General features: G+C 43.5%; 3 protein-coding genes across 6 annotated transcripts; 2 read left to right on the top strand and 1 right to left on the bottom strand.

Annotated features, from left to right (window-relative positions):
* The first annotated feature begins 492 nt into the window (after nt 1-492).
* On the top strand, nt 493-2,985 carry LOC125540049 (uncharacterized). 3 transcript variants are annotated; one of them, XM_048703620.2, is made up of 5 exons: nt 562-935; nt 1,023-1,099; nt 1,182-1,279; nt 2,172-2,355; nt 2,455-2,985. In XM_048703620.2, exons 1-4 carry the CDS (start codon nt 758-760, stop codon nt 2,329-2,331), a joined length of 513 nt encoding a protein of 170 aa, XP_048559577.1. In that variant the 5' UTR covers nt 562-757; the 3' UTR covers nt 2,332-2,355; nt 2,455-2,985. The 3 variants fall into 3 exon arrangements, with proteins under 3 accessions (XP_087401183.1, XP_087401182.1, XP_048559577.1); XM_087545057.1 differs by having other exon boundaries at nt 493-1,099; nt 2,433-2,985; XM_087545056.1 differs by having other exon boundaries at nt 556-1,099.
* Nucleotides 2,986-4,730: 1,745 nt separating this feature from the next.
* LOC125540048 (putative disease resistance protein RGA1) lies at nt 4,731-11,113 on the top strand. Of its 2 annotated transcripts, none has more exons than XM_087545052.1 (4): nt 4,731-4,961; nt 6,496-7,545; nt 8,452-10,578; nt 10,665-11,113. In XM_087545052.1, the coding sequence occupies exons 1-4, from the start codon at nt 4,746-4,748 to the stop codon at nt 10,710-10,712; spliced, it is 3,441 nt and encodes a 1,146-aa protein (XP_087401178.1). In that variant the 5' UTR covers nt 4,731-4,745; the 3' UTR covers nt 10,713-11,113. The 2 variants fall into 2 exon arrangements, with proteins under 2 accessions (XP_087401178.1, XP_087401177.1); XM_087545051.1 differs by having other exon boundaries at nt 6,493-7,545.
* A 793-nt stretch (nt 11,114-11,906) lies between these two features.
* On the bottom strand, nt 11,907-19,072 carry LOC125540047 (Alpha-L RNA-binding motif/Ribosomal protein S4 family protein). The gene is made up of 4 exons (XM_048703618.2): nt 18,764-19,072; nt 18,480-18,587; nt 17,618-17,692; nt 11,907-12,314 (listed from the first exon to the last, which is right to left on the bottom strand). The coding sequence occupies exons 1-4, from the start codon at nt 18,895-18,897 to the stop codon at nt 12,083-12,085; spliced, it is 549 nt and encodes a 182-aa protein (XP_048559575.1). The 5' UTR covers nt 18,898-19,072; the 3' UTR covers nt 11,907-12,082.
* Between the last annotated feature and the right edge of the window lie 1,142 nt (nt 19,073-20,214).

Genomic DNA, 20,214 nt, shown 5'->3' with positions numbered 1-20,214 from the left:
GTAGAGTCGTCAGGCTCTTTGGACAGATGGAACATTGAGTCGATTTCCTTGGTAAAATTTTGGCATGGCTTGGTACTGATAAAGGGAATCAAACACCAAACGAAAGAACCTACTTGTACAGTTATATCGATGCTCCAAAATTTGATTGCTTTAGCGCAGAAAAGGCAACCAAGACTAAGAGAAGGGAAATCATACATCTGATTCAGAAAAGTTCCTAGAACATCTTATATTTGTGAACGGAAGTAGTTCATACTACTCCCTCCGTTCTTAAATATTTGTCTTTGTAGACATTTCAAATGACTACTACATACGGATGTATGTAGACATGTTTTAGAGTGTAGATTCATTCATTTTGCTTTGTATGTAATCACTTGTTGAAATGCCTAGAAAGACAAGTATTTAGGAACGGAGGGAGTAGTATTTAACTTTCTGATTCTGAAGCATTGCTATCTCCAGATTAGTTCCAGGTTTGAATTTGTTATCTGCTGTTGAAACCGAATTGGAATTGGAATTTGAATTCGCTGCTGAAATAAGAATATACGGATACAAAAGCTTCAACTGGATGAAGTTTAAAGACGGGGAACGCGCATAGTAGTACTCTCAACTCAACCTCCTCCGCCGTGCCCCCGTGTGTTCTCTCTCGCCGTGCCCAACCCCCCAACCCCCGTGATCGATTCCGATTCCGTGCCCGCGCGTCGAGCGATCAGCCCAGAGAGCTCGTCGACGAATCTCGCTCGTGTCCATCAGATCGCCATCGATGGCCTTCCCCTCTTTCACATGGCCTTTCCGCCGCCGAGCCGGCCCAAGCAAACCCTCCGCCGCGGAGGGGAAGGAGGAGGACGCGGAGGCGCTCGGCGTGACGCCGCAGCTCCTCGACTTCCTCCGGACGCTCTCCCCCGACGCCTTCAAGTCGTCCGCCCTCCAGCTCCACCAAGGCACCCCCTCCTTCCTCCCCTCTCGATTCCGCCCCCCTGCTAGTTCAGTCTCGATTACTGACGGTGATGCGCCATGTTGTCTCGCAGGGGCCTCCGCGGAGGCGGCGGGAGAGCTCTCGGACTGGCAGCAGCGGCACGCCGTCCTCGTGCTCGCCAGAGCCAAGGTAGGTCCCCCGCGGATCTCGTCCTCCACTTCTCTGAAGAGATGGCTCTGAAGTCTCAAACTGTAAATTGCGATCCCTGCAGGAACTCGCTAAGGTCCGCTATGATCTGTGCCCACGCCACATGAAGGACAAGCAGTTCTGGACAATCTACTTCCTGCTCGCCAGGACCTACATCTTGCCGTAAGCTCTTACCTCATTAGCTTTCGCCCATGTGCAACTGCATTGTTCCAGTACAAGTGCTCAATTAGCTTCATGGTGGTGTCGAATTTTTGGATCCTCAGTTAGGAATTCTAGTCCAACCTGTTCCTTAACACCCCATCAAAGTATTCCATATCTAAGCATGATTGTTTCAGTTAAATCTAGTACAACTGTGCTGTCCTTGTACATAAAATCCAGCCAAAAGGGATTGTCATCTGAAGATAATAGACTATGTCAAATGTGAGTACCTGTATATGTGTTGAAATTCCCGTGGATCAAATGTAAAGTGTGGTCTCTGTTTGCTGAAGTACCCTTTGAGGTGTAATGCTTCCACCAGAGATTAGCTACAGTACTGGTGCTCTTAGTTTCATAAAATTTCTGGCATCACACCGGTATCTCAGTAAAGCAACTAGTATTATGGAATGTGGTAGCCATGGAGGTGATTGCTCATTGCTGTACTTCACTAGCTTCGACTTACTGAAAAACTACATTGAAACTGTTAACTGGTTCAAGATTAAACTGAACCACTGCAGCTACCTTGGTTAGATAATCTGGCTGAAATAAGAACTCAAATCCTTGGTTAGTCTGGGAGATGTATCTGTTAAAGGTTGAGCTTACATAATTCAGGCTAACATTATTGGTTATCATGTACGGTGATGAGACCAAATTTTATATGGATGTTCTTCTGCAATTTTGTGCAGAATTTACTATCAGCTACTCTTTTAGCAGCTGTTGAGACTTGAGAACCGAGATGTATTGATGTGTTGTGGTCATCATAGAGACTTAAGCTCCAGCTGATATATTGATACTCTAATTCTGTCCTGCCATGGGTTATCAACAACATCAACATTTAAAACATGTTGTGTTCTTACAGGTACGAGTTACGTGCCATACAAAAAGAAAAGGTAAGAAGGATGGAGACAGAGAACGGAAAGTCAAAAGATGTGATTGCTGTTGAGGTGGAGATGCAGGAATCAAAATGCAGTAGAGAATCTCAAACGTTACCAGATGATTCAGAACCTCAGGGTTCATAGTTGATGTTGCTGATGGCATATTAGGTAAGGTTCGGAAGCAGCAGTATCAAAATTGATATCCAACTTATTTCAGAGCTCATATTCTCAGTTGGATGACCCAGGTTTCAAAACTGTATTTTGCAGAAGCTTCAGATGCATGGGCTGAGTGTTCATTGTGGCTTCTGGATGGATGTAGCAATCTGCTCAGTGTGCCATTGGGGTGCCTGTATATGTAGTAATCAAATTTTGGAGTTTAGGAATTTTGAGGCAGCACGCTGCATCTGCTGATAGCTCAACATAGCAGCTGTTTGTTGGCTGTGCACTGACATGTAAGCTGGTGTGAACTTGGCCGTGATCTTGAATTGAAGTCCATGTACTCCCTCCGCCCCAAAAAGCTTGTCTTAGATTTGCCTAGATACGGATGCATCTAGACACGTAGTGTTAGATACATCCGTACCTAGATAAATCTAAGACAAGCCTTTTGGGACGGAGGTAATACTCCCTCCGTCTGAAAATACTTGTCATCAAAATGACTAGAAGGGGATGTATCTAGATGTATATTAATTCTAGATACATTCTTTTTTATTCATTTTGATGACAAGTATTTTCGGACGGAGGGATTATCTTTTATGTATTCTTGTGCGGGCTTTTCCCCCATATTGTTTGAGGCATTCACAGCTTACTGTTTCGCTGCCCAGCTATTCTGGAACTTTACAGGAAATTCTGCTGCACTGAAACATTTGTTATGCACGTCGAGTTGATTTTACAGGGATTTCTAGTCTCATTTAAGGCAGATTTTCTGCTTAATTTAGTTAGGCATAAGGCATACGAGTCATATCTCAAATTAATTGTGTGTTTCATGACATCTCAAACTGAAATCAAGATCCCAAGACTGAAACTGGACAAATTGATGCGAAATATTTGTTCCATTATAAAGTCAATACCATAGTATGATGCATACAATACTTCCTCCATACGGAATACGCTTAGATACATCCGCTTGAGCGTGAACTAATTCAAGACGGAGGGAGTAGGCAGGAAGACGCAGGGAAATAGCAGAGTGGTAGTATCATGTAGGTCAAATGCTTAGCAGCATGGTTAATTGAATCAACTTGCAGAGAGCAGAATACATGCTGTACACATTACACTCAATATCACAATTGGCATGATACAGTACTGTATATCAGCATGTGCAATGCCAAACAGGATGGGATAAGTATGAACTGATTAGGCATTTGCATGCTATGGCAGTTTAGCTTTCATCACCCAAGTAGCTTTGCAGCAGATTATAAACTACCTCAACATATTGTAGTCTCGGTCTCTCGGATTCAGGTTTTGAAAAATTAATTGCAAACGGGGCATGTTTTTTATAAAAAAAAAATAGTACTGTATTAGACAATCAGTCTTCTCGCAAAAAAAAAATACAACCATAGTTCTCGTCCATCCCCTCGATCCTTTACAGTTGAGTTAATTACACAAAACCACAACTTCAGGATAACTTATAACACTTTACCACAACGTTTGAGTTTTTTAACACAAAACCACAACTTCGGAGCAACTTATAACACTTTACCGCAACTTTTGAGTTTTTTAATACAAAGCCATAACTTCTGAACTAATTCTCAACATTGAGCCAAAATCTATCGGTCAACTACTTTAATAGCCAATCTGAATGATTTGGCCCACATGTCAGGCTCTAGGTAGCAAGTTCCCTCTTACGTGGCGCTGACTGGATATGTGTAACATAGCAGTCTGCATACGACATCATCGTATCCTCGACGATGCGTTCACCTGCAGCTCCCCAAGACCTCTCTGTCTAGTTCGCGTGCCCCGCCTGACCATGCCATAGTCCGGACGGGTGCGGCTTTGCGACACTAGGAACCTCACCTTCAAGGATGCTCGGAGTGATCATCCTGTCGCAGAATTTCGACCACCCCACCAACAACCAGCTCCCTGCTCAATGCGTCGGTGGAGTTGATAGCGCCGGTAAGGGATGGCAAGAGGAGGAAATGGTAGGCCACATAGGAGATGCACACATGCCACCTTTTTCCAACTTAGGTCCTAACATGTGGGCCCAATCAATCAGATTGGCTATTAAAAGAAGTTGATCGATAGATTTGGGCTCAATGTTGAGAATTAGTTCAGAAGTTGTGGTTTTGTGTTAAAGAAACTCAAAAGTTGTGGTAAAGTGTTATAAATTGACTTGAAGTTGTGGTTTTTTATTTAAAAACTCAAAAGTTGTGGTAAAGTGTTATAAGTTAACCTGAAGTTGTGGTTTTGTGTAATTAACTCTTTACAGTTTTCGTTAAGAAAATAGATCAAGATTCATCAAAAGTACGAAGCATCCCAAACATAATAAAATTTATAATATATTTTATTGCAACGCTGAAAGTGGGCATGAGAGCAGCTAGTACTTGCTCCTTAGATTTTTTTTTATGACACCGGCTAGGCAATGGAGGGCACGGGTGTCAAAATGGACGAAAAGTGAGTTTGACACCACATTTGGCCTGGAGCGCCTTTTGAAACAGAGACAGGCAGGGAGGGAGCGGAGAAGAGAGCGGAGGGGAAGAGCGGCTTCGACGCAAGTCACCGGCGTCGATATCCCCAGCCACGGCGACGCGTCGCCCGCTTCTTCGGGCCCTGCGAAGCGGGTGAGTCACCCAGCCGACTGAAGAACAGCGGTCAGCGGCCATGTTTTCTTCCTGTTCGCGCCCAATCCGCATACATGCCGTGAAATTTCTAGGGTTCTACTACTGGTAGTAGCAAATTTGTCCCATACCCCATCTATGAGCGGGGGAGGGGGGAGTGGGGTGCTGGTAGAGGCGTGCTAGCTTTCGAATCGACCAAAATAGGAGCAGCAAGTGACCCGACGACGTTTTCAGATGTGCCCTCCAACTCCTGCTGCGTTTTTACGGCTGCCCCTGATTTGTGGTACTGCGACTGAGTGCGACTCCGGACTTGTTTATTTTGCCTCGTGATTATTTTGCGCGGAATTACTACGCTCATGCACGACGATCTCTGTGGTGCTCTGCTCTGCTGTGATCCTGTGATGTTCAGGTTTCAGCTCTCTGGTTTTTAGAGCTCGACAGTCAACACCCTTTCGTAACTTGTGCCAACATCCACCCAAAATACCTTTCTATTTGTTATTAGGAGAGGGCCATCCGTACCATGGAGTCTTGCTTTTGATGTGATGATCTACTAGAGGGACTTAGATTCACACAGCTAACACGTACCCCTACACCTCCTCCTGTTAGAAAAATCAGAAGAAGAAAAAAAAAGCATCAATCTGAAACTCTTGTTTCAACAAATTTGTGTGATTTGTCCCGGCTAGTTCCTAGAGATATTTCTCCGCACTCCTTTTCTGCAGCTAGTTGATAAATGACAAAACCGTGTCCTCTTTTCTGTTAGGCACTTCTGTTTGTAGCAATCTGGAACCCAAATGCCATTTCAGCGAATTCCGTTTGCTTTTTGCTCCATTCATCAGTTATTATTATTTATTTATTTTTTTTGCTTCGGTACTTTCTTGGAGTTTGGCTGATGTTTGGAATTCTTCAGCTCCCAAACGAGGAAGTGATGTGTTTATCTTGTTTGGGTGGGGGTGACCAAACAGGCCAAAATCAATGTACATGAGTCAGCTGACTGAGCCATAGCCAGGCCCATCTATATTTATTTATTTTTCTAATCATGCGCATGTTCTTTCATCTCCCTCTCTTTGTGAAATTTTGACCAATATAAAGCTTGGCTGTTTCTCAAAAAAAAAAAAATCTATCTTTCAAACATATCTTGTACCTAAATCCCACCGTATATGCAAAGCTGAAAGCCCCATGCCCCCATCCTCTGCTGTTCTACGAGCTAGTTGCTCTAAGCTCTGCTCTCTCCAATTGATTCATGATAATTAATATCAGCTCAACTAGACAATTCTAGCCTTGTGGAGTATCATTGTAGATTATTACTTCTTTATCTAAACTGTTTGGTTTTATTTTGAGTGACCACTGTGATACTCATTCTTGGTCAGATTTTGTGTGCATAGCGTTTGTCTTCTTGTTTGCAAGCCCCTTTGTCCATTAAATTTTTCCTTGTCTCTAGATTATCCCCTTATTTTTCTGTGGTGACAATGAACCAATCTTTTAGCATGGGGTTGTTGGTGTACAAGGCTAATTTTGTTCGACTACATGTTTTCAGCAGCAGCTCAAGCAACTAATGACAGGGGTTCTGAATGCCTTGGCATCTTACGTGACCAAGATGCTCGCCGACATGGCTAGAGAAGAGGTGGCCATGCTGATCGGGATCTCCAGCGCGATCGCCGATCTGACCATCAAGCTTGGGGACCTCAAGAATTTCCTTGCTGACGCCGATAGAAGAAACATCACTGACGAGAGTGTCCGGGGGTGGGTGGAGGAACTGAAGCATGCCATGTACCACGCTACCGACATCATCGATCTGTGTCAGCTCAAGGCCATGGAGCAAAGTCCATCCAAGGACATAGGGTGTCTTAACCCCTTGTTCTCATGCATGCAAAATCCTCTCCATGCACACGACATCGGCAGCCGCATCAAGGCACTGAACAAGGAGTTGGATAACATCAGCAAGAGGGGTCGTAGTTTCAATTTCATCAAGCTCGAAGTCTACCAGGACCAGAAGACAAATCGGCCTCATGGTATTGACCGCAAGACTAATCCTTTGTTGGAGCGGTCGGGCGTGGTTGGGGAGAAGATTGAAGATGACACGAGATCACTTGTTCAGCTGCTCACGAAGGAAGTTGACACGAGTGAAAGCATCATGGTGTTCGCCATCGTTGGTGTTGGCGGGATTGGTAAGACCACCCTTAGCAAGAAAGTCTTTAACGACGAAGCAATACAAGGCAAGTTCACCAAGAAAATATGGTTAAGTATTACACAAGAATTCAGCGAGGTTGACTTATTGAGGACAGCCATCACTACCGCCGAAGGAAATTTGCCAGGACCTGGGGGTGGATCTCAAGACAAAACTTTGCTTGTGCCGGCTCTTGCGAGTGCTATCAAAGATAAGAAGCTATTTCTTGTGTTGGATGACATGTGGGGCACCTATGAATGGACCAACTTGCTTAGGGCTCCCATTAGCCACAGTGCCCCGGGTAGCCGAGTCCTCGTCACCACAAGACATGAAACTGTTGCCCGAGGAATGAAAGCAGTAAATCCATACCACCGCATCAACAAATTAGGGCCCAAAGATGGCTGGTCATTGCTCACGAAGCAAGTGAGTACATAACTACTGGTAGCCTCCATCCTATCTCAAGTAATATGTTCATTTATTGACACGTAGGGGTGCAAATTTGGTACCTTTAGGGTACCCTCCAGCCCTCCTTAGTTCAACCAAATGAATTACATTTTCAAAAATGATGTGAATTCTGAAAATTTAGTTTATTTAGTTGAACCTAGGAGGGTCGGAGGGTACCCTTTATGTTCCAATTTGCATCTCTATTAACACGGGAAGTGGCAATATTTTTTGTTGTACTCTCCGTGCTTGCTGCCTTAAGTACGTGCTTCATCTTTTTGGTGCGTCATTCTATATGACCACTGTTGTTTCATTAACATTACTACTAGTACACTAGTGCTCGTTATGAATAGACACATAGACCAAGCGTCCACACCAACTGCTTGTACGCACTACGATCCACAACTATAAAACTGACGTACTTTTATATTGATCATCACCACATGTTGTAAGCACTGCCTTTAAATGGTACTCCCTCCATCCGAAAAAACTTGTCCCAAGCTTGTTTTTCAAATGAATGTATCCAGCACTAATTTGGTGCTATATACATCCATTTGAGGGACAAGCTTTTTCGGACGGAGGGAGTATGTGCGCTAATTGGTCATTCTAGACTACTGAGACACATGCATATGCTTGTTGGCTTATTGTTTATGTCTGATTCGTAGATTGTGTTGAGAGTAACTAGCTAGGTAATTAGATAATTCGTGTGTCAAATAGAAAGACATGGACATCGATCCATCCAGATGCCTTCATGAGCAAAGCATCAAACTAATTACTGTATTAATGAATGGATTATTCTACACTTACTGACAACTTAATTTATCTAGTAGACTGGACTATAGGTACTCAATTAATGTGTGTACCGTATTAATTCTCAATTGTTTGAAGGTACTCATGACCAAGAAAAGCGAACCTGCAGTGGATATGCTGAAGGATATTGGAATGCAAATTGTAGAAAAATGTGATGGGTTACCACTTGCCATAAAAGTGATGGGAGGACTCCTATGCCATAAGGAAAAAACCCGACGTGATTGGGAGAAGGTATTGAATGATGCTGTATGGTCAATATCTCAAATGCCAGAAGAGCTAAATCATGCCATATATCTTAGCTATGAGGACTTGTCCCCTTGTTTAAAGCAATGCTTTCTGCACTTCTCCCTTAAGCCTAAAAAGATGATTTTAGATGATACACAATTCATCAACATGTGGATTGGTGAAGGATTTGTTCATGGAAACTCGGATATATTGGAAGAAATAGGAACTGAGTACCATACAGAGTTGAGGTTGAGGAACCTTATAGAGTCGGATACATCATATGCCAGTCACTATGTTTGCAAGATGCATGATGTTATTCGTTCATTTGCTCAATTCATGACAAGAAATGAAGCACTAGTAGCTCATAATGGAGAAACTGTTAATAGTAAACTTCATTTGCAAAAGTTTTTCCGGTTGTCTATAGAGACTAATGGATTGGAATCGGATGAATTTGAGTGGAGAAGTTTACAAGAGCAAATATCTCTAAGATCGTTAATGTTAATTGGAAACTTCAAGGTTCAGTCTGGTGATTCCTTGGTTACCTTTTCAAGTCTGCGGACTCTACACGTAGAGTCTGCAGAGTTCGCCACAATGGTTGAATCTCTATATCATCTCAAACACTTGAGGTATTTGTCAATGGATAGATGCGCTGATATAGATTGCTTGCCAGAGAACATTCACAAAATGAAGTTCTTACAACACATTAGTCTTGAAGGTTGTGAGAATCTTGTGAAACTTCCTGATAGCATTGTGAAGTTAACGGAACTAAGATATCTTCAACTTGAAGGCACAGGTATATATAGTATTCCTAGGGGTTTCCATGCTCTAACAAATTTGAGGACACTATCTGGTTTCCAAGTACACATGGATGGTGATTGGTGTAGCTTGGAAGAGCTTGGACCTCTTTCCCAGCTTAGGGGCATTGGATTAGTGGGCCTGGGGAATGTATCTGATGCTTCATTTGTCACAAAGGTTAGGCTTGATCAAAAAGTGCATCTTTCTAGGATGCGCTTATTATCCAGCATTGCATGTAAGAATAATCAAGGAGTGATTGAGGAGGTGTTTAATGAGCTATCTCCTCCTCCGTGCATAGAAATTATTTCCGTTGAAGGATATATCGGGCGCCAGCTGCCAAGATGGATGATGTCGACAGCAACAATGCGCCTCGATAGCTTGAGGACACTAGTGATGGAAGATTTGGCTTGTTGCATCCAACTTCCTGATGGATTATGTCAGCTCCCATTGCTGGACTACCTGCAAGTCAACCGTGCTCCAGCGATCAAGTGCATTGGGCCAGAATTTGTGCGCCCCCAAAGCCACCGTTGCTATCCTTCATCCCACATGGTGACTGCATTTCCGAGGCTGCGTGAGATGGATTTATTAGAATTCGTGGAATTGGAGGAGTGGGAGTGGGAGGAGGAAGTGCAAGCTATGCCAGTCTTGGTTGAGCTTACTTTCACAAGGTGTAATTTGAAGTGTATCCCTCCCGGTCTTGCCTCACATGCAAAGGCTTTGAAAAAGTTAACCTTGTGGAGCATGTGGCGTCTCCATTCGCTAGAGAACTTTGCTTCTGTTGTTGAGCTCGACCTGTATGACTTACCCAAGCTGATTAGTATCTCCAATTTCCCTGAATTGCAAAAGCTTGAGATCAAGTCTTGCCCCGAGCTCACCTCACTAGAGGAAATGAGTGCACTACGGAGACTTGTGCTGACAGTTCCCGGCTACGGTGAAAGATTCCGACTCTCGCCCAACAAGATGGGACTCCCCTTGTACCTTCAAACTGTAAATCCAAGCCATTTGCTGGTGGATTGCGGTCTGGAGATACTTGGTTTCATGGCCGCAGGAAAATCTGGCAGCGAGTGGGACAAGTTTAGCCATATCCAGCATGTTGAGGCTTATGCAGACAGTGATTGCTGGGATGACAAGAAATGGCACGTATTGTACACAAGGGAACCTTTCAGCATTGAAACAAATGTGCAGGTAATAATTAGCATATAGACTCCGGTTTGGTTGCTCTTTCCTAATATATCTGAATTTTAATCTCTTCTTGCTGTTCGATTCCGCAGCCTGCATTTCCGCGCTTGCTTATAGGAGGAGCAAGAACTGCCCGCTGACGGAGAAGAGAAAGAGCCTGAATTTGATCCAACGGAATTGGTACCTATTCTCATGGGAAATAAATAAGCACGGTATGTTGCTACCAAGTTGGAACCAAATGCAACCTCCAGTTCTTCCTCCTCGAGTACCAGCGATTCAGTGTGCATGCGCACATTCACGGGAAACAACTGCAGTGGTTGGGCTCCATAAGCAAGATGATGCAAAGATTAATTTGCTGCCGAGAGAACAAAGGCTTCGTGTATAAAAAGGCTTGCGGTTATGCTATGATTAAATTGTGTTTATAAAGATCTGATGCTATATTGAGGTCGCGAGCACGTCACTCGTTGTTGTTGAAGTATGAGACTGCACTCGTCACCTGTTTACTTTCAGTTTGGATGAATAAACATTTGGCCTTTCAATTTGGTAACGACCCAACGAACTACATAGATGAGCACCTGTCAAGAACCTGCTGTTGTTCAGTTTTCACATCATGCATGACAGCAGCAGATTGTAAAATTTATACCATAAAAACTCAGAGAAAAAGGAAACAATATGGCTGTTCATGTTCAATGAAACCAAGTTGAGTTTAGGCTCCATCAACAACAACAAAACTAGGCTGCTTCTTCATATCGCTAGAAGGACACTGCTCTTGCTGTAATTCAGACATAAGAATTTCCCAGTGATTTGTTTCATCAGCTCCGTGATAACTTTTCTTTACATCAAGCAACGTCTTTTATTAACTTGTGATAAGAATTGCATCATCAAGCAAAAATGGAGCTAATTCTGGGGGTACATCTTCAAACCATAGAGAGCTAAGCAATCCCCGCCATCCTAGCCAATACACATGTACGCTTGTTGTAAAACCAAGCAGTAAATAGGAGAAACTAGCTAGTCTTTTGCGTTAATTTATTCCTGGGTTCCCAGCTTATTGTCCAAATTTGCTTCTTCATTCATCAAAGAGCAGCACCACAACTTATGATACTTCTTATCAGCAATTCATCAGAAGTCCAGCTACATATACCATAGTAATTCATAGACAGGAAGATGCAGGGAATTACACAACGTGCTTTTACCACAGAGCTCAATTTGTTAGCAACAAGCAATTCAATCAACTTGCAGAGTAGAACGCACATTGTACATATTCAGCTGAACATCAAAATTTATGTATGATACTGCATCAGCATGTGCAAGGGAAAGCGGAAGGGGGACAAGTATGAACTGATTATGGCATTTGCATTCTATAGCAGTTTAGCTTTCATCACACAAGTAGCTTTGCAACAGATAACTACCTCAACATATTGTAGCCTCAGATTCAGGTTTAAAAAATATTACAGGAGTAGCTACACTGAATCACTGATGTTCCCAAAATTTCTACTATCAGGACATATCCTTAAATCATGGCATCATAATCATCCAATGCACCATTATACTCCATGATCTTCTTCTTGATCTTTGAGGAATCCACCCAGGTGATGAAGTCCTCCATGTTCCTGGTCACAAGGAAGGCAGGATCGGTGACCGTCTCTGGGCCTACACGCACATGGCCCTGTTCAATGTAGGTGACAGCCTCTTTAAGGTGTTCAGCAAACTTGAGCTTCACCATAATTGTTGCAAGTCTCCGCCTACAATAGTTTAGCAAACAATATGGTAAGTGAAATATGACACATACACAGGTCATTGAGTGATTCATCTACTACCACTATAAAAGGCCGAGAGGGCGGAGAACCAAATCATCCTATCCATCGAAACCTGCAATCTGATGGTCTACATCCCTCAAGTGTACTAAACGCGTTTTATACTTTAATTACCCACCATGCCATTATCCTATAAAAGGAAAAAAAAGGCAGATCCAACTAGAATATTAACCGTCTGATTAGTAATCTAATGGTTCTAAAGCGCACCAACGAAACGCTGTTAACGAAACGATATTGCAATTAGCAATGTGCGTCCCGTCCCACATCTCCCGCTGCGCCCACTCCCCAAAGGAAACCACCCACTCCGCACGCCCCACTCATTGCTCCCACGCCCCACTTTGCCCCCTTCCCCTCCAACGACCCCGCCCGCGCCACCAGCGAACATGGCGCGCCACCGCGGCGCCGCCCTGTTTCTACGGGCGCTCCTCCTCGCCGTCGTCGGCGCCGTCGGGGAGATGGGCGGAGGCGCAGGAAGCATCATCCGATGAGGCCCAGCTGCCGCCGCGCCCTCTCGTCATCCAGCTGCCGACCGCGGAGGAGAAGAGGGCCGATGCCGAGGCGCCCACTACTGCGCGGCTACGGTGCGCGAGCTGGAGGATGGCGGGGAAGGCCACGAGCCCCGCACGACCGTCGCCCCGAGCGCTAATCCGGAGCCACCCACCACACACCATGGCTGCTTCACCACCGAAGGCCGCCACTTCACCGGGCTGCGGCGCCCCCGACGGTCGAGCGGCACCTCCGCTGCAGGGTGGCCGGGCCGCAGCCTGCCATCCGCCCACTCCGGTCGCTCTCTGCGGCGCCCCGCCATCTCCCAATCCAACCCTGTCGTCCCCTCCTTGTCAAGCCCCTCTGGTGGTGGTGGACGGAGACATCTCACCTAGAGATGGGATGGCCAGATCCTGAGCCGTTTGTCCACAGCCATGGCCCTCCTTCGTCCTACTGCTCCACCCTGTTTGCCCGCTTCATCGCCACCCACGCATGTTGGCCAGCAGAGTCCCCCCTTTCCACGGCCCATCTAGATGCTGCAGCCGTCGACCTACTCAATCAACCGGATGTCAGGACGCCATCCCGTCCCCCTGTGAAGGTACTTTGTCCGTTGATGGTGTGTCGATGTCAATATTCATTCCATGTCATGATTTGAATGAAATTGCGCAATTGCAGATTCCAGTGTGACTTTCGCCATTCATCTGCACAACTAGCCTGCTGTGACCCTCCGCCATGGGCACCAGCACAGCAATCACTTCCGTATGTTTTCTGCCCAGTGTTTGTTATAATGCCTACAAGAAGTGAAGCAAAAATTTGTTTCAGGTTTGTACCAATTTTTATGATAGTTTGAGATTAGGGGTAAAAGAGACTCCGTATTTTCTTGCTGGCTAATGATTGTTTCAATTTGTTATGTGTGCATTTTGTTATAGCAAAAACTGAATAGGTCTTCGTCGGCTTCTCATCGTCTCTAGCTGCCTGTCCGCTTCACACGTGCATTTGCTACAACATAGTAATTAGACTCAGTCCCGTTCATGTTTTTGTTGGTTTGAGTGCCTTTTTGCAATGGAGTTTATTTTGTGATGAATCTATTTGACCACATCCTACTAGAACATAAAAAAACTGATGAATCGATCTGGCCACAACCTTCTACGCCTATTGATTGATCTGGGTAACTTGTTTGCAATTTGCTGTGCAAATCAATCTAGCTGATTTTTAGAGTTAATCTGAATAAGTGAAATATTAACCTCACGAGGTCTCTTCACTAATTTTAGAGTTGATTTTTAGATCCAAACAGATTTAGTTCTGATAGTAATTTGTGAATGGTGTACATCCAAAGTGCTTTCGTCCATAGCAACATGCATATACAAGTGCTTGGAAGCAGGCATGTTGATTGATTTTTGGAGACTAGCATGCACGACGAAACTAGCTAGATAAGCTTTCAGCCGTAGCTCACAAATATATTCCAACAAATTTCTTCTCCGTTAAACTATTTACGTCCTATTGCAGATTTCTAATCAGCGAAACAATGAGCAAGAAGGCCATCATTTACAATCTTAACGATTCAGTAATGTTGAAGCTAATCATTGGACTTCACTGTCTTGTCAACATGTAGGGTATTGCACCAATTTTAATTTTTAAGTTTGTTGGACTGATAATTTGGTACCGCAAATAGTCACGTAATGTCTAGGTATTTCTAATTTTCCCAATGAAGCAAAGTTAGGTTCATATGTTCCGAGGAGGCACCCACTGTTAAGGAGGAGGCAGTCGAGCCGCAGACCTCCGTGGCCGCCTGGTCCCCGGATGAGAGCATTTGTTTCGTTTATGTTTCGAGATAAAATTCATTTACATCTAGAGTTCGTGCCGAAGGTGTGGCGTTGGCCTCTGTTTGGGATGTGTTGCCTGTAGGTTGTTCACATGTCTGTGCTGTTATTGTTCTTTGAGCTACTGCTGGTTCTCTTTTATTTCATGTTTGTAATTACTTCCGTTTGCATCTGTGAGAAAGAATTATCTTTGCTTTGTCATGGCAATGGTCAAGATTGACCGGTATATCTGTCACTAAACTTCTCAGATCAATTCATATTTTATTAAAAAAATGACATACTTAACAATTTTGTAGCGTAATTTCAGACTGAAGGTGAGGAACAATTCCCAAACTATGAGCAATCCACCCTTCGTTCTAATGGCAGTAATGTGTTATGAACACTGATCATGCTTATATTTGAATTGCTGTGCATGTAGGGACACATTTGATTACTGAAGAATATGGTTTCAGCAATCATAGCATTGTGTTTCCTTTTCATTTTTAGTATGATCTGTCTTTGATTGCCTTTTCTTTCTCTTAAGCAAGGATAATGATTCATATCTGACTGCGCATTGAAAGTTCTAGCATGTATGTAATGTAATCTACTGGTAGAGATATCGAGACTAAGAGTCAAGCCATTCTATTTAAAACTTTCAAAATCGCTATGAACTCTGATCAGTGATTATAGTCCAGCCAGGTAATGCAATGCAACATCTAATTACTGAATATGCAGTACGCAATCAAAGTATTGTGCCTCGCAGCCTTTGCATATAATGAAGAACGTGCATTATGCAATCAAAACAAACATTGTGTCTCTCAGTTGAGGAGGTGCTCGACGTTTAAAGACGTGTCACTTGGTAAGGTTATATGATCTTTCACTGTCGATAGTCATGTCAAGGTAGACCATTCGGGTTTTAGGCAAGCCAAATAAACATAGATCCCATTAGATTGTTCTCCATTCATGTCAATCTATTTATTATTTTATCATTTTAGGTAATATTTCTCATCTCCTTTTAATGTGATTATTTTTATTTATTTTCTTGATTTCTTTGGATGTTATGAGCCAACTTCAATAGTTTTGTTAAGCTAATATAAAGTAGGGAGCTTTGCTACATAATAATACAAAGAGGTTACTCAAGGATGTTGAAAAAGATGCATGACACAGTTGTATCTTATGAGACAATATAAAAGATTTTGCCTTGATATTTCTATTTGCAGTTTCAAATATTGGATAATCTTCATAATACATATCTTAAGTCAAACCAAGTGGTTGTAGAACACCAATCGGAAAACATTATGGCATTACGGGTTTCCATTCTTCGATACGAATTATTCTTTTGTTTGTTTATGAAATAGATACTGGCAATTCCAGTATTCCTCTTGTTCTCTTCAATGATATGAGAAGATCTGAAATTGTTTTCTAGCTGCCTTTTTGCTGCTTATTTTGAGCAATTGATGATATCCCCTGCTACTTCTTCCAGTATTCACCGTCTGGAATCCAAGGGTCAGAACATTCATCTTGACCTTCAGGTGTAGTATGCTTCCAGCGGCATTTTTTTAGTTTATGAATAGTGGTACACGATTTTTCAAGGGGTTGTAGAGCATTACTTTTTGTCCTTAACTTCTATATACCATGCCATTACTTATTTAGTTTCTCTTTCCTAACGGAAACACCGATCATGATGCTTCAGGTATGATACATTGTGCTTCTATCATAACCATAGAACTTCAGGTGACTGATTTTCCAAGTGGTTGTGGAGCTTCAGGTACGATATGCTGTGCTTCTATCATGATGCTTGATACTAAATTTTGTTTCATGTCTGCAGACATATCTGAGATGCTGATAAATCAGTCACAATTTTTGAAGACCGGTAATGTTGATATGGACAGCAAAGCTTAATGTTGTATTTTGCCCTGACTCTACCTTCTACCATACACCACCGAACTTTTTGCCTCCAGTGCAATGAATTATACACACCGTACACGCTTGAGAATTGTAATGCCCTTTCTGCTACATATACAATATTACACCATAGGCAGACCGAGATGTTTTAGTCTCTTTCCGCTTGTTTTGAAGAGTTGCTACCATAAAACTGTTATATTGTTGATAGGAAAATCAATTTAAACAAACTTTGACATCCCACTCCTAACTACACATTTTAAATTACTAGACTCTACGAGTAAAGAAAATGTCAGCAGAGAGGGTATGGCTGTGGAGCCGAGCGGAAATTTTCTTGAGCCTGAGACATTGTGATGGGGAGTTTGTAGTTAAGAACAATTCTTTTGTGTAATTCTTAGCCATTAGATCTGGGAATTATGGATGGAAAAGATTGGCTGTGTGAAAAACGAGCCGAGTTTTGTATATTGTGTCAAACGTGAGTCATGCATGTGGTCAGTTCGGATTATATTTTTTCATGCAAGTATATCAAAACACATCAACTAATGTTTCATATAATTTTTAATGATTGCTCCAGTTATGATTCCTCTTTGATATTAGTTGGATGCCTTCCATGTGAAAATGTACTAATGCATCCAAAAGAGATAATAACGACGCATTTGGTCCACGGTCAGGTAACGTAATGGGCTTCGGTTTCGGGAAGCGCTGCTTCCGATCTCGTTTTACCAGATAGGAGCTTTGTTTGGTTCATGCGGTTGGGCCTGGTTTCCTAATCACCTGGCGTTCGGCTGTTTTCGACTTATCAGAAAACGTGGTTAGTGAATAGTATGTAGTAGGCGAAACAAACGTTGTCCATCGTTTCCGAAAGCGGGAGTATCAGGAACCGTGCGAAACTAATTGAACCAAACGTGTCGCTGAGATGTGCATTTGCACGTGCAAGCTTACTAGTAGCAATAAACGCTTTCTTTCAAAAATTAAATGGCAAATAAAATGCCCTATTCAGCGATCGAAGGAAATCATTATTATAACCCGGGGAGAGATAGAGACCTGGCGAAGGCGCTCACTGAAAGTTTCTCGCATTTAACCAAGCTCTTCTTTGTTGGAATTACACCCATATTATACCTGAAATTCAAGAAAACTTCTTTAGACTAGACAAATGAGCAGGCCAGTAAAAGTAGCAAGGAACAAGTGGAAGTGGCAAGCAAGAACTGCATGATTTAGCCAAAAGGAAATAGCTTTAGATGATTCTAGTAAGATGGCTCACTCAACCGACACGATATGCACAGGGTATCCCTGTAGCTTTCATAACGGCATGTTTACTGGAGTGCATGCTCAGAGATAAGCAGATGATTATAATGAGAAGCCGATAATCTCAGAGAGGTTTATGCATTCTGGGCAAATAATCAAGTGGTACTAACATATGTCAAAAGTACAATTAATTTACCCAAATGATAAGTGCCACACATCAGGTGCGCGGCACTCTTGCCCTGACGTTTTTCGAAGGCAATTCCAGTCACGCAGTCACGCAAGGATGACAATTTCCAGTGACACACGGCAAGTTTCTGTCAAAAATAAACTGAAGCACAAAAGTTGTCAAGCTTGGCAACTAAAGTTGCCATCCTTGCGTCACTAAACTTGCCGTCGAAAATGTTCGGAGTTGCCATGTGCTCATACATGACGTTCGGTACTTATCAGGGTCCTTAATTTATAGACAACAAGAGCACACATCAAAAGCCTCACACATTTCTAACTATATAACAATCCAAGTGGCAATTGCAGATAAGCCTGGAGCATTCTCACAGGGTTGCGGCGCATGATGGATATACAGTCCTCGTAATATGCAGTCAAAATTTCAAACAAACAAACGCATACAGCATCACACATGCATCGAGGGTCTGCGGCATCTTACAGCTTATCGATCAGCATGTCCGTCATCTCTATTCTGAAAGGGTCCCTGGGATCCATCTGCTTTATGATGTTCACGAGCTTCTGCGCCATCAAGCAAATCCCGTTGTACCTGCAGCGACACCACAACCACAAGACTGATTAGTTACAGGGCACCGCCCGGCAGACGCTGTGATTTCTTGAATCAAAACGCTCAGCGCATCCCAGCCGCGAGATCGAACTGGGTCCGACGGGCAGGAGGAGAGGGAGGAGGGTGGGAGGGGATTGACTGGGTGAGAGAGAGTGTACTTCTTGTAGTCGTCCCTGTCGACGAGGCTGTAGCGCTGCGTGACGGCGGCCTCGCGGTGGCCGCCCTCCCGCTTCCACAGGAGGAAATTGGTCTTCTTCAGCAGCTTCTTCTCGTGGAACTTGAGCTTCCTCATCCTGCCTCACGCTGTGGCTGCGAGCAAGGGGTTGGTGTCGAGGGCGGAGATGGCGGCGGCGGTGCGCGATTCCGGGAGGAGCGCGTGAGGCGGCGGGCGGGCTGGCGCGAGACCGGCGGGGGCCAGGGAGATGAGTGGAGGTGGGCGGCTAGGGTTCCTGGGCACATGAGGCCATGAGTGGGCTTGTAGGTATCGTTTGGGCTCAAACGGCGAAATGCTAGCGGGCCAAGCCAGATGGTGTGCACTCTTCTCTCTTCAAAAAAAAAAACCGATGGTGTGCACTCTTCTCTCTTAAGAAAAGTATGGTGTGATTCTCGAAAAATAAAGTCTGGTGTGCACTCTTCTCTCTTACAAAAAAAAAGGATGGTGTGCACTCTAATTTTCTCTCAATTTTTTCAAATGCTTTAAAAAACAAATTTAAAAATCTCCGGTCGGGTGAGAAAGACCAAGAGAATGTATTTGATGTCGCGAACCGTTCCTATCGCTAGGTGATTAAGGTTTTGCTCCTCCCATTGACTTCTACGGCGTCGAGTTTGGGACACTTTATCGGCTAATGCCCACCGCTCATATTGGGCGCTGATTCCTTTTCACAGCATTGTTAGTCTTTGTGGGTATACACATGGTTATGAAACCATGGTCTTCTTTCATGACATTCCTTGCCCATCTGCCACGAAACATTGCTTCTTGGTACCCCCCCCCCCCAGTAGTCAAGTTCCCAAATTTCTTCGAGCCTCCCGTAGTATCTCCTGTTTGTATCAGCGGTGAAGGCCTGCATCGTCACCTGCGAGTTTTGGTAATTAGTATCTTTGTTGTCTATGTTCTCGGTATAGAATGTGTGTTCATTTATGTCATATGCTTCATAAGTCTTGACGTGGATATTGGGCCATGCACAATGCGTAGAGGATCGTTTTTATATTGTCATTCTCTGGTAATGGATTATTCAGAATGTCATCTTTGAACCAAGTCACAAATTTAGAGTTGTGCTCTCTGATGATTTGTGATACGTCTTCAATGTATCTATAATTTTTTATTATTCCATGCTATTATATTATCTGTTTTGGATGTTAATGGGCTTATTTATACACTTTTATATTATTTTTGGGACTAACCTACTAAGCCAAGGCCCAGTGCAAATTGTTGTTTTTTTGCCTTTTTCAGTGTTTCGCTGAAAAGGAATATCAAACGGAATCCAAACGGAAAGAAACCTTCGGGAGAGTTATTTTTGGAACAAACGTGATCCAGGGGACTTGGTGTAGACGTCAAGAAAGAAACGAGGTGTCCACGAGGCAGGGAGGCGCGTCTGCCCCCCTGGGCGCG

The sequence above is a fragment of the Triticum urartu genome, chromosome 2A (assembly GCF_056163025.1).
Source record: "Triticum urartu cultivar PI428250 chromosome 2A, HENAU_Tu73, whole genome shotgun sequence".
Taxonomy (NCBI): domain Eukaryota; kingdom Viridiplantae; phylum Streptophyta; class Magnoliopsida; order Poales; family Poaceae; genus Triticum; species Triticum urartu.
The sequence above is the reverse complement of the archived record's forward strand: the minus strand, read 5'-3'. Positions and strand labels throughout refer to the sequence as shown.